Source organism: Choloepus didactylus, chromosome 7 (genome assembly GCF_015220235.1).
Source record: "Choloepus didactylus isolate mChoDid1 chromosome 7, mChoDid1.pri, whole genome shotgun sequence".
Classification (NCBI taxonomy): Eukaryota; Metazoa; Chordata; class Mammalia; order Pilosa; family Megalonychidae; genus Choloepus; species Choloepus didactylus.
Genome location: NC_051313.1, coordinates 124,500,137 through 124,512,908, shown reverse-complemented (window position 1 = coordinate 124,512,908; position 12,772 = coordinate 124,500,137). Strand labels below are relative to the sequence as shown.

Genomic DNA, 12,772 nt, shown 5'->3' with positions numbered 1-12,772 from the left:
AGATGCTCAAATTGTATGGTTTATTGAATCCATTTAAAAACACATAATGGGAAGCAAGGGGAGAGAGGTAAGGTAACATACTTCTGATAGGGAGCAAGCAGGCCGAAGGACCAAGCACACTACGTGAAGCTAGGATTAGGCAATATTCACGTGTCTTGTCTCTCTTCAGTCACATCTGCTGTCTGTACTGATTGTGTGGTTACAAAGGGGAGAAATGAGTTTTGAGCACAGGGATACAACCGGTGGAGGCTGCCACAGGCCAATGAAGCACACTGCTCTATTGGAGAGCCACAGGGACAATACTCTTGGTCACAGCTGTAACTAGACAATTACCCTGCTAAATGTTTCTTGGGCAGAGCACATGTGGGGCCAGAATGAAACCAAAATAGGTGACGTCAGTTGATGGCCAATTTATGCATGACTTAGCTCTCAGCCAAAAGACCTATGACATTTCCACTCCTTCGAAAAACATTCTTGTCTGTTCCATCATATATTCCATTTATTCTATTCTTTATGTGTCTTCCAGACTACTAAATTACTATCTATATTTAACACAACTTATTAATTCTCCTGTCTTGAGAACTACTTTCTTATTCATTATCTATATTTAATACACTCTATGACCCAAATTTAACAATCTATCTCATAAGCTACTAGCTAACTTCCTATCTACATAGGCTTAATATATCCCATTTATTTTCCTGTCTCATTTCAGAATAATATGATATAATATAGCAAATACATAATTCATGAGCCTATGCATCTGAGCATTCTGACTTTTCAGAACAGGAGTCTAGGATGTCTGTGTCCTGAATAGAAATATCTCTGAGTCCCTATAAGATGAAGATAGAGCATCCTTTGCCAGAATTACTTCAGAAGATTCAAAAGTAAATGGATTAGGTGATACTCAACCTCTTATCCTGCTGATTTGTCTGCTGGGAAGAAATAATACAAACACAGTAATTGGAACTAGAGAGAAAAGAGTAAAGATCTGAAAAGAAAAGAGAATTCTCCAGTTATCTTTTCCTTAGTTTCCTGTGAAGTATAGTCTCAAAATTAGAATGCGTTCTTAAATACAGAAATACAAGTAATGATGTCACAAACTGTAGGTGGCGCTCTGAGGTTATGGAATGGTTGACTGTAAACTAAGACCCCTGTATCCCAGCAGCCAAAAGGAATCAGAAAGATTTAAAATTATTTCTCTTTTTCTTGCATTTTCAAGGAGACATGAGAGGGTAGACATGTGGATTCATAAAAAAAACTTCTTTTGAGAACTGGAATTTTTACACAGGAATTTCCCAGAAAATCAAATAAATGTTTCTGATCTGAAACTTAAGAGAGCAAGAGAAAACTTATAACTAGCACAAGGGGTGGTGGTAGACTGGAGGGGGCAGTGTGAAGGAAGAAGAGAAAATGATAATATATTCTTACTTCAAATAATAATCTACATCTAAGTCTTAGGCAATTTAATGTATCTTGAATTTGGACCCAAATGGAAACCATGAGGATCAGAGACAGGAAACTGAAAAAACAGGTAGATGGCTGGATTGTCCATGTCAACCCTGGGGTCTTAGGAACACCTAATAATTGAGTAAGGGCAGCGATGTGGCTGTGGTTGTGCATGGGGGGGGGCAGTCTGTAACCATGTCAAGTACAGGAGAAGTTCTCCTTGTCCATCCTGGTCTAAATGACATTTTCTGCAGAACCTGCATTCACTGAGGGAGTGATTCCCAAACTTTAGCATGCATTAAGGAGCACCAGAAGACTTGTTAAACACGTTGCTGGACCCCACCCTCAGAATTTCCAATTCAGTAGATTGTGGTAGAATCCGAAAACTGCATCCCTAACAATTTCCAAAGTGATGCTGCTGCTGCTGGACGAGGGACCGTGCTTTGGGAAACAAAGCCCTAGAGATTCAAGTCAAGAAAGAGAATATAATGAGTGGGTGGGGAAATAAAAGTTTGTCTATTTTCTTCTCTTGTGGTCTTCCTTGGGGATTTCTCTGGAAAGTGAATTGGTGTGGAGTATAGTAGATGGTCCTCATGGTCCTACCCGGATCCCCTTTATTGGGCAGGTACATCCAGCCCACCTGTGGTCAAAGCTGCACCCATCTTCAGAGAATTTCCCTCAGTCAACAGAAGCACCTCACCTAAAAGGTTATGGTCTCTCTCCTGGGGGTATGAATTCTGAGGTGTAAGAAAGGGTTAAGTTTAGCTTTCACATAAAGGCAATGTGGTGTAGGGAAGCAAAGGAGGCTGAACAAGTCTGGGTCAAACCGGCTCTGCAATTGGGAGGAGGGAAAGGGCCCTTGACGTAAGCCTAGAGTTGGCTCTCTCGGATAGGCTGTACAATTTAAAATCCCAAAGGCGGGCTAGTTAGCTCTCTCAGATGGACTGTACCCTCTGGAGTATCCAGCCAATGGAGAAACAGGGGAGGGTCTTGCGTTAGGCCTGAAATATAAATTTTCGCTGTGTTCTATTGTTCGCCATGCCTGCCATGTGTCTGGCTGTGCCTCCGTTCTTGCAAGATCGTGAATAAATTCTTTTCTCCTCCACAACCGGGTGAGCGTTTTTAAGGTATAATGCTTGTTTCTAACATGAGGAATCAGTCCATAGCCAATAGGTGACTGACATAGGGTACAAAAGGTCATTCTTCTTGTTTCAATGTGGGACTGATCATAGTGTAATTTATGCTGAAGTTAAACTACAGCAGAACATGTACCCTTATTTCTTTCCTTCCCCTGCCCTATCCTGCTCCACTGATTCCTTTTCTCCTGAGAGCACTCTTGAAATAAATCATGTGTGCCAGTATCCTTGTCTCAGGCAGTTTACAGGGAACAGAATCTAAGTCAAGGTAAGACTTTGATGTGCCCTGGGATGGACTTTGGGCTACTCTTCCACAGAAATTTTGGGAATCTAGCCTCTGGCACTGACAGAGCCCACAAAGAGGGTTGTGATCACAGATTAACTGTTGTTGGGGGCACTGTGTTGGAGTCGTACCTCCAGAGGACTGAACTCCTTAACCAATCTTCGATTAGAGAGGGTCCGAATTTTGATTGTCTGAGAATTTAGAACCCCTAGATCCTGCCCAAGGTCTCTCTTCAAAGGCTTTGTGATCGGTGGAGCCCTAGTGATTCGAGACTCCTGGTTGGTGGTTTGCAAGGTGATAAGTTTATGCAAAGATGGCTAGGTTTCAGGCCAATTAACTCCAGTTTATATAATTTGCAGGACAAGTTCTGTGAGCCTCCAGTTCAAAGAAAAAAATCTGCAGCAATAATAGTACTAATGATGATAATGATAAACACTATCATAGTAATAAGATCCCCATAGTGTTTGAGATTATTCATTGATATGTAAATGTCCTGCAATTTTAAGTGAAAAGGATATTTTAAATTGCAATTACCTAGGTTCAAAATAATTTGTGAAAAGAAAAAGAAACATAGTTCTTTTATTTCACTTCCTCACCTAATCTTCTTAGTTTTTGCTGGTATTTTTCTGAAATCTCCTTCACAGAAATGATTGAATTTTAGCTATAAAATATGGTTCAGATAGTGCTTCCCAGTGGGTCCCTACTCTTAGGATTAGGAGTACTTTTTGTTATGCTTTTCTTCCATTTTTATGCATTTTCATATTTTTTCAGTGGGCATGAATTAATTTTATAAACAAAATATATGTGCTTTTGTTATTGAGAGAGAGGAGATTTCTCGAGAAGTAAGGATTCCTCTCATGTAGGGGCCTCTCAGGAGACCTGAAAGGGAGAGTAGAGAGGAAGCCTGATTCCAGGAGGTCTGTGCTTCTGATCACAGCAGCTCTGTAAGCATCTAGGCCTCAACAGTGTCCCCTTCATGCTTTTGGCCAAGAAGGGATCTGGAGAGCTTGGAGAAAAACAAAATGCTGAAGAACTAGGTGAAGTGGTCAAGGGAACAGGGAAAAAGTAAGAGAGGGAGAAGCAGTGTGACTTTGTTACAACCCAGCTTAGCCCCCAGACTGAAGAACATGCCAGGCATGGAGTTAGACATGAGTTTACTAAGACTTACAGGAGATGGTTTGGCAGCAGTGGGCCGGGAAAGATGGAAGTCATTGCTCCTTAAAAGCAGGGGGTACCAAGGGGTGGTTTATAAGGGTTAGGACAAGAGGGGGTGTGAGAACAGAGTTTCTACAGGGTCTTGTTACACAAAGGTATGGAGATTTGTTATCAACAGTGATCAGGGGAGGGGAGTTTCAATGCTTTGTTTACATTACATTTTCCGCCCCCCTGGGAAGTTCTGTCCAGGTCAAGTAGGCGAATAAATGAAATCACTATGGAGAGGAGGCACTCCGGGCCCTGGGTCCCCACAGACTTCTTGTATAGTATGAGATTGACAAAACACCACAGAGAGTCCAGCTACTGCAGATTTTTTTTTTATTTGAGACAGTGATAAGAATGAATCTAAAGTTGGGGAGTCTCAGGGTGAGAGGGGAAATCCCATCTTTCAGAGTGGAGGGACATCCCTGCCCAGGTGCCATGACCTGAATGCACAAAGGGACAGGCACCAGGGAAGGCTCTGGTAGGGTCCAACCCAGAGGGGCTTTGAGACCCACCATCATGGAGATGCCCCTCCCTTCATGTGAACTGAGGTTCTTGCTCTTACCCTGACTTCAGAGATCTTATAGGAGAACTACAAGGTGCAGGGGCAAAAGGGGACTAACTTGGGAGAGAAAGCATTTATCAATGCATGCCTATCTTGGAGGAGAGAAGAGGCTATGAAGGGAACCTAGAGAGTCTTGCTGCCAGTTCTTGTTTTCTTTAATCTTCAGGACAGGGAAAGGATCAGTATCAGAGCTTCTGGGGATTGCCTTTTTAGGGACATGGGGTAGTTTGAACCATCTACCCTGAAGGATGGTTTTCATTTTGAATGGATTGAGAAAAAATTGATACTTTGGGAACAGAGGGTTGAGAGATACATTTTTTTCCCTTATTCTCCAAATGCACACACATACACAAATACATTCCTGTCTATCCATTTGCGTACACACGTGTGCCTAAGCAGCTGCTTCGGGAGTATAGGATGGTTTGGTCATATGGAGTCCCATTAGGAAGGAGTATGGAACAAAGATAGATCCAACAGTTGGGAGGCTGGGTGGTTACTTCTACCAGCCTCTGGCCCTTCCTACTTGGTTTTGGACTGTTTCAGGTAATCCAGCACATCTGATTTCACTGTGCTGACTGGAGCCCGGTGGTACCATCGCATGACGGGAACTCCATCAGGTCCCACCAGGAACTTCTCAAAATTCCAACGGATGTCATGGACTTTCATGGGCTCCCAGAAGAGTTGACTGGATGAGCCCAATAGCTCAGAGGGAGGAGGGCAGGAGTTCTGGAGTAGAGATATGAAAAATAGAAAGACAAGTATATTTCTGCTTCTATGTATTCCAGTCTGATTGATCCCTACCCCTTGTTACTCTACTCATGATTATGTGTCTCAATTTACTAACAACCTGAAATATTCCCAATCAACCACAGACCTTTCAATGCACCATCAACAATGCAACTATCACTTAAACAACCAAGAGTTAAAGAGTATGATGGCAATTGGAAAAAATTCCTCCTTTCCTTGCCTCTCCTTCCACTCCCATGATTATATCATGGTTCTTTTTTCTTGGGCAAGTCATGTTGTTTCTCTGGCTTCAGATTCCTTAGCTAAAAAAAGAGAAATGGTTTGGACTGGAGAAATTCCCAAAGTTTGCTGCTTCATAGGCCAGTAAAATTTCAATAAATATTTTTTGGAAATTAATGTACAATTAACATTTTTCATAACAATAAGAAAAGTTAATGTCTACTATAATCATAAATTCAAAAATTAAAGAATTTTTAAATAATAGGATGAACGCTGTAAGACTGCTGACATCATTGTTTTTGTGCAACAAAAATGGTAATTTATATGGTCAAACCTAACTTTAATAAATGATGATCTTTTATATTCACTAGGTTGAGCTTTATCCCAAACTCCCACTATTGTCCTATTTTTCTCCTTTTTCTGTAGATGGATGAAAATTTCAACAAGGATCAGACTTGTGCTGGGACCAATGGACTACGAGATCCTTGGGGGCCCTTCCATCCTGGTCTTCTATGGGCCTAACACTTTGGGACTTTAAAGGCTCTTTCCACAAAAGACAGTCTACATATTCATTTCTATCTTTGATTCCCCAACTAGATATGAGCTCCTTCTGGGAATTAATTACTATGCTAATCTTTGTTAATTTTTGTTACCTCATTTCATAGCACAGTTCCTTGCACATAGTAGGGGTTTAATAAATGATTTTTGATTGAATTAATCATTATCTTTCATTAGGGGAGGTGAGCACAAGTAAGAGCTATCATGCATTACATGTTTCCTCTACATGAAGCCAGAGCCCACAACAGATGTTGCCATGATCCCTGAAATTATCTGACTATCTCTTTCCAAGGAGTCCAATCCCAGTCCTAAACATGAGCTTTCAGAATATCCCTGACCATCCAGTTCATGCCCAGATTATGTTCACTCACCTTCAGGAAAGTAAAGACCTTTTGTTCTTTTTCTCCATTCACATCCCCTTTCTCAAAGAGCTGGAAATTGGGGACAAAGCCACCACCCGGACGAACATACCTGAAATGAGCCCAAGTGGTCCCAGGAGGATCTCAGTTAAGACAAGGATGGATAGTAAGGGACAACACTTCACCGCAAAAGAAAATGAAGGGGAGGGGGCGATAAGAGGGGAGAGAGGATGACAGGGAAGGAGAGGAAAAAGAGGTCTCTGGGAATTAGGACTTCAGGTAGTAGGCTTTACAGAGCCAGAGAATTCCAAGAAAATTGAAAGGCCATATTTTTTAGCTTAGGCTTCCTGATTCATTTCTATTTACTATATTATCCCCTTTCCCCTACCCTACCAACTATGGACCCAGCATCTCTGTGCTTCTTTTCCATTAGAACTCCCCTGGGCTGAACATCAAAGCCCTCAAAGGTAGAGAGAATATTTGAGCATTGCCATCAGGACAAGAAAGAATTCAAAGCATTAAGGTGGTACTCTTCAGGTCCTTTATCTACCACCCACTGCAGAGTTTCCAGAATGGGAGAGCTTCTATGGAGATTGGAGAAGGAAAATCCTAGCAGAGCTTCTTCAGGGTCCCAATCAGGTACTCACTTGAGCCCAGGAAGGATCTCTGAGTTCTTTCCTGGTTCTTGTTTTCCAAACTGGTTACAAGGAAAGCCCAACACAACCACACCAAAAGGCTTCAGCTCCTCTTGTAGTGCATTCAGCTCTGCAGGTAGGGAATGAATAGCATGGGTGGTCTGCCAGCAGCCTTGAGCAGAGAAAAACCACTGGATTTATCCATTTATCACATGAAGAAACTGAGGGTAAGTTCAAGGTTACAAAATTGCCAGATGCAGAGCTGAAGCTAGAACACAAGTTTCCAGAAACTCATCCAAATGACTGCCTTTTTTCTTGTGCTGTAGTTCCCATAACTGACAGGACTTGAAAATCCAATGGTAGCCCTTCTTTAAAAACACATATTCATTGGATCTATGTGGGGATCTTGTTTGATTCTGAAGGGAATCTAGACTTGAATGCCAACTGCCTCCCTTAGTTGGTGGATTGATTGATTGATCAAACTTTTTTTTAAAGAAAATGGCAAATAAAATGGACATTCAACCCCCAACTATGATTATGGGGCACCCCTGTCACATTCCCAGGAGCACCCTTTGGTGCTGTAACCTAAGAATAGCAGAAGGAATCAGGGAAATTCCAAGCCTAGCTCCATAGCATTCTACATTCTCTTATCGATTCCAGTGACCTAACTAGAATCCTCATTGGGACTCAGGCCACAAACTCCAAATTCTTTCCCACTGCCAGGAAGTCTTCCATCTTCTCTACCTAGACTTGTACTATCATTTCCATCTTAGTCATCTTCAGTTCAGTTATATTCAGTTGCCATGATCAACACAAGTTAGTCCCATTCAGACTCAGTTCTGCCTGCTGACATCTCCCCTAAGCATCCTTGCTAAATGGAGAGAGCCTTCCTGTTTTTATATATTTCTTCAGTTACTTTTCACACTAATCTCCCTCATATCTTTAGCCATCAAGAATATTTTGTTCCTACAGCAGAAACACTTAGCAGACCTTAATTTTAGTCCTGTGGCAAATTTCTTTAATACTCCACAATTTCCTCATCTGGAGCAAAAGTTGATTAAGAGTCTCTTTAAAATTCTCATCAAATAGTTAATAAATTACATCATAGTAACACAATGGAAAACCGTGTACCTTAAAAATGAATGAGGAAACTCATCACGTACTAATAACAGAATAACCTCCAAGACATTTCATTATATGAAAAAGCAAGGTACAGAACTAATGTGTGTGCATATTTATGTTTATGTGCCTGAGAGAGTGAGCGAGACGGAGAAATTTGCTTGTATATGCATAAAAGATTTATGGAAATGCACACCATAAACTGAAGATATTGCTTGCCTAAAGGGAAGGGGATATAGAAGGTTTCAGTGTAAACCCTTTTGTATCTTTTGAATTTTGAATGTTGTGAATATATTACTTAACTTTTCAACACATAACAAATTTGAATTAAAAACTAAAGCAGAAATAAAATTCTTGTCATGTCAAGAACTATGCCTATCTCTAGTGTAATCCACCTGGAACCTCTTTTGCTGTATCACTAGTAAATACAAAGTCTTCTCTAAGGAGTGCATAAAGAAAGAGAAAAATCCACCTTGGCCACCATTGGAGATAAGGGCTAAGGCTGTACAGATGGAGCATTCTCTATATTACCCGCCACCTTCTACTAGTCCTCATACCATTCAAAAGTCACTCAGGCATAAAACCACATCCCCTTCGTCTCTGTCATTTTGAGATGCCTGGTGAGCCCAAGGGCATTTTCCAAAAGATCAGTCCTCTCTCCTGTTGTTACCAGAAGTCACCAGTAAGAAAAGAAAAGCAGTCTCTGATAGCTAGAAACTGCCTGGCAGTCATAGCTTGTCCTCAGTGTTCTCCTCTTCAAGTAAACAACTTCACAGAATATCAATATCGCACAACGTGTGACCACAATAGATTGAGGCAAAAACAAGACCATTCTATAATCATGTCTGAATACAGAAAAAAACTTGAACATTATGCAAACCACAAAAATATTTCTCTACCCTAATCTATATGAGTGACTGATGCTTCTTTAACAATTACAGCTTTAGTCTTGCTTTATTCTTCCCATCTTGAAGATATGATTTAATGATACCCAATTACAGAATTGCCCCTATTTCCTGACAGCATCCAATCCAGAGCAAAGCTTCAATTCCTTGCACTTTTCTCAAAATCAACACAAGTCCAGATCTATAATAAGTCCTTTCTAACACTGTCTCACTGAGAAGCCCCATGTTTCCCTGCAGTGTGTGTTCTCCCATGCAGTCTCAAGCACCAAACTCAGCTTGTTCACCTACTAGATGTATTCCTGATGGTCTTTGGCTAAATCTTTGGGAGAGTCTTAGTTTTCAAATCTGGAGATAATTCTGGTATTCTAAGGAGTAGTGCAGTGGCAGCGTAGAGGAATGGAGTCACATAATCACCTATCATATAGGACAAGGCCTCCTTCCCCCTGTCAAAATAATACACTAGCAAAACTTTGTAGAATTAGAATATTGCTCTCCTGGCAAAGCTAGTTCCAAAGAGTTGAAGCATAAGTTCTTACCAGGATACTGAGCTGTCAAGCCTCAATAGGTGGCCACATTGACAAAAAGGACATGCTTGCCTGCATACTGCTTGAACTGGATGTATTCCTCACCATTGAGGGTGAGGGCTCCATACTCATAGATGGTGCCGGTCACCCCTTTGTAGCAATCTGTCTGAAATATAACCAAAATAATCACAGTAATGCAACAATTCATTACAATAATTCCCAACATTTATGGACATTTTCAAAACACTCAAAACCTTTCATGTAATAATGAAACTCTAAGAATTGAAGAGACCTATTCAAGTAATATTTTTATTCAGGGTCCATATCAAACTAGAATCTGTGTTTGATGTAAAAACCATTTTTGTATAGTTTTCCCATTCCTGGACAATTAATATACCTCACCTCCATTCTCTGACATTGCACCCTCTTTCACATCCTCACTCCCAGCTCTAGTCATTCCATCCCTTTTTAAATATTCTTAACAGGTTTCTGCAGAGTTTCTCACACTCGATATAAGTTCTACATGAATTTCACATGTTCTTATATTGTAATTTCCTCCCTAAAGCTGGGCCCATTTTTTGCTCCTTCTCTGGTTCCTGTTGAAGGTCCTTTCCAGATCTTTGCCAGTGTTTTGCTCACTGGTACTTACCAAATTATCCTCAATGATCCCCTCTTCTCATTCCTACACTGTGGAGAAACAGCTCAGACTCTTATCAATTAGGGATTATAAATTAGGAAGCAGGGGAGAAAACTTCCCACCCACAACCATATGGCGGGGTGGGGGGGTGGAGGGTGGGAAACGGACCTGGAATTAAATGCCAAGATGTTGTTATCTGATAAGAGAGGCCAAATTTAAACTAGATTTACTGGAGATGTGGAGGAAAGTCATAGAATTTTAGAGTAATTTAAATGGAGCTAAAAGAGATCTTAGTCTATCAGGGCTTGCCCCATGCAGCAAAGGAATCCCCTGTAGCTGAGCTTCCCTGGGGAGAATGGGGAAAGATGCTCTTTTTTCATCTTCTAAGTCTGTATATTCTGTCATTAGGACAACTGGTGATAGCTGCTCCTTCACCAACCTTGGAAAGGAGGCTCGTCCTAGGGCAAGCTCCTTCCTGAGTGTCTATACCCCAAGACACACCTGGGCACACACATTAATACACATATTTGGGAACATTAACCTAAGAAATTTGCTATGAATGGGTAGTCATCCATGTGCCTGTATTCTCCTTGTCTGTATGCCAACTTTACTCTATGCAATTTCTAGCATTTGCCTTTTCTTCTACTGCAATAGAAAGTCACATGAAATCATCCTGTGAGCTGTAATGCAGACAGGGTTCCAGGGAAATTGCACTTGAAGAGCTCAATCTTGCCTATCTAGCTCACCTAAGTTCTTCACTTCTGCTCCATTTGCTTAGGTCTGTTTTAAGGGGTCAGGACACCCAGAAACACAGCTTTTATTCACAAGATGATTTTCTACATCAAGGATTGGATCCTCAATCAGACAGCAGTGATTGATATACACCTGGAAATTTACTTTGGAGGTCACCTTTTTTAATTTCAGAGAGGGGGGAATGATTTAACTAGAGCTACCAGCTATTGTGGATTTTACATGCATTATCTGTCTCACTCTTCACATGAACCCAGTAACAGAGCTACTGAAAGCGTGGTATGAGGACTGGAACCTGGGAGTAGGTTAGAAATGCAAATTCCTGGGCTCCACTTCAGACCTACTGGATTCGAATCTCTGGTAGAGATCTATGTTTTAACAAGTTCTCTACATGATTCATATGCAAGCTAAAGTCTGAGATGCCCTGTACTATAAGATGGGTGTTGTTCTCCACCTTGTATAGATGAGAAATACATGTAACTAGCCTACAGTCACACAAGAGTGGCTCAAGATTTTGAATGAGTTTGTCTGGTTTTAAAGTTAATACTTTTTGGTGTCTCAAATCATCTTCTTCACTCTCAACTTCCAACTCCACCCCCTTAAAACCCAGACACAAATACACATCTTTTTCTTGGGTGGCTACTGACATCTAGAGTAAGGACTCTCTGAAGGGTGTAAAAATTGGGTGCAGAACAAAGATCTAGGAGCAAATCCTTTTGCTCTGATCTGAGCCTTGTCTCCACCTCACCCTGCCACCTCCACTACAATTACAATAGGCCGACAAGCATCATGGCCTTGTGTATTTTATTATACCCTGGATAAAAGCTACTCTTTCCCTCACCCTGAAAGTCTTCAGAGCACATTTTTGCACCATCTTCTCTCCCCTCCTCCTGTGTTCCTGGTTGAGCAGCGTCTCCCAAAGCACCCAGGTCAGCCTCCCTCTCAACCCATTTGCCACTTCAAGCCTCATTTTCTGAGACCCACAAGCTGCTCCAAGACATAGTTAAGTATGAAGGGGACAGGCTCTGGGACGGGAATGGTCGTGGCTCAAGAGCTATCAAGCAAGGGGAAAGGTGAGTGCCTGGGAGAGCAGCTTTCATCCCTCCCTCACATCCACCTCAATGATGCTGCGAAAGGAAAATCCATGTGAGAGACAGACCAGCTGCAGAAGTTTGCAAAGAAGTGTTGGGACTCTGTCTATGGAGAAAAAGAGAGGGGAAAACACCTGTCATCCCTGGAGGCCAAGTCAGTCATCGCGTGCTGAGACCGTCCTGCGTCCCCTGTGGGACACTCACCTTCATCATTTGCTGTTTGGGGTTCGGCTGCGCCAAGCCGACCAGGAACAGCGGGAAAAGATAAGAAGCCCAGAACTGCCCGATCATGGCTGGCACCAGGAGGGGTCCGCGTGTCCGAGGTTCGGAGGGATCTCCGCCCCTTTTAAGCCCCTGGCAAGGACCAGTTTGAAGATGAGCTCTCCAATCGCAGAGCGACATTCACACCCCACCCTCTTCCTCCCCTTCCCTCCTCCCCGACTGTCTCATGGGTTCTGCCCTCCCAGGCTCTGCCCTTCCGGGTGCATCAGGGATGTGGGATCCGCTCGTGTTCTGGTCGGCGAAGGTGGAGGCTTCCCGCTTTAGAACCTGAGGCACAGCCCCGCCCTCTCCAGGTGACTGACTCCACAACCAGGAA

At 42.1% G+C, this 12,772-nt stretch overlaps 1 protein-coding gene across 1 annotated transcript; it reads right to left on the bottom strand.

The window, feature by feature from the left end:
- Positions 1-5,149: 5,149 nt before the first annotated feature.
- On the bottom strand, positions 5,150-12,465 carry GPX6 (glutathione peroxidase 6). The gene is made up of 5 exons (XM_037843911.1): positions 12,379-12,465; positions 9,709-9,862; positions 7,161-7,278; positions 6,526-6,625; positions 5,150-5,356 (listed from the first exon to the last, which is right to left on the bottom strand). The coding sequence occupies exons 1-5, from the start codon at positions 12,463-12,465 to the stop codon at positions 5,150-5,152; spliced, it is 666 nt and encodes a 221-aa protein (XP_037699839.1).
- Between the last annotated feature and the right edge of the window lie 307 nt (positions 12,466-12,772).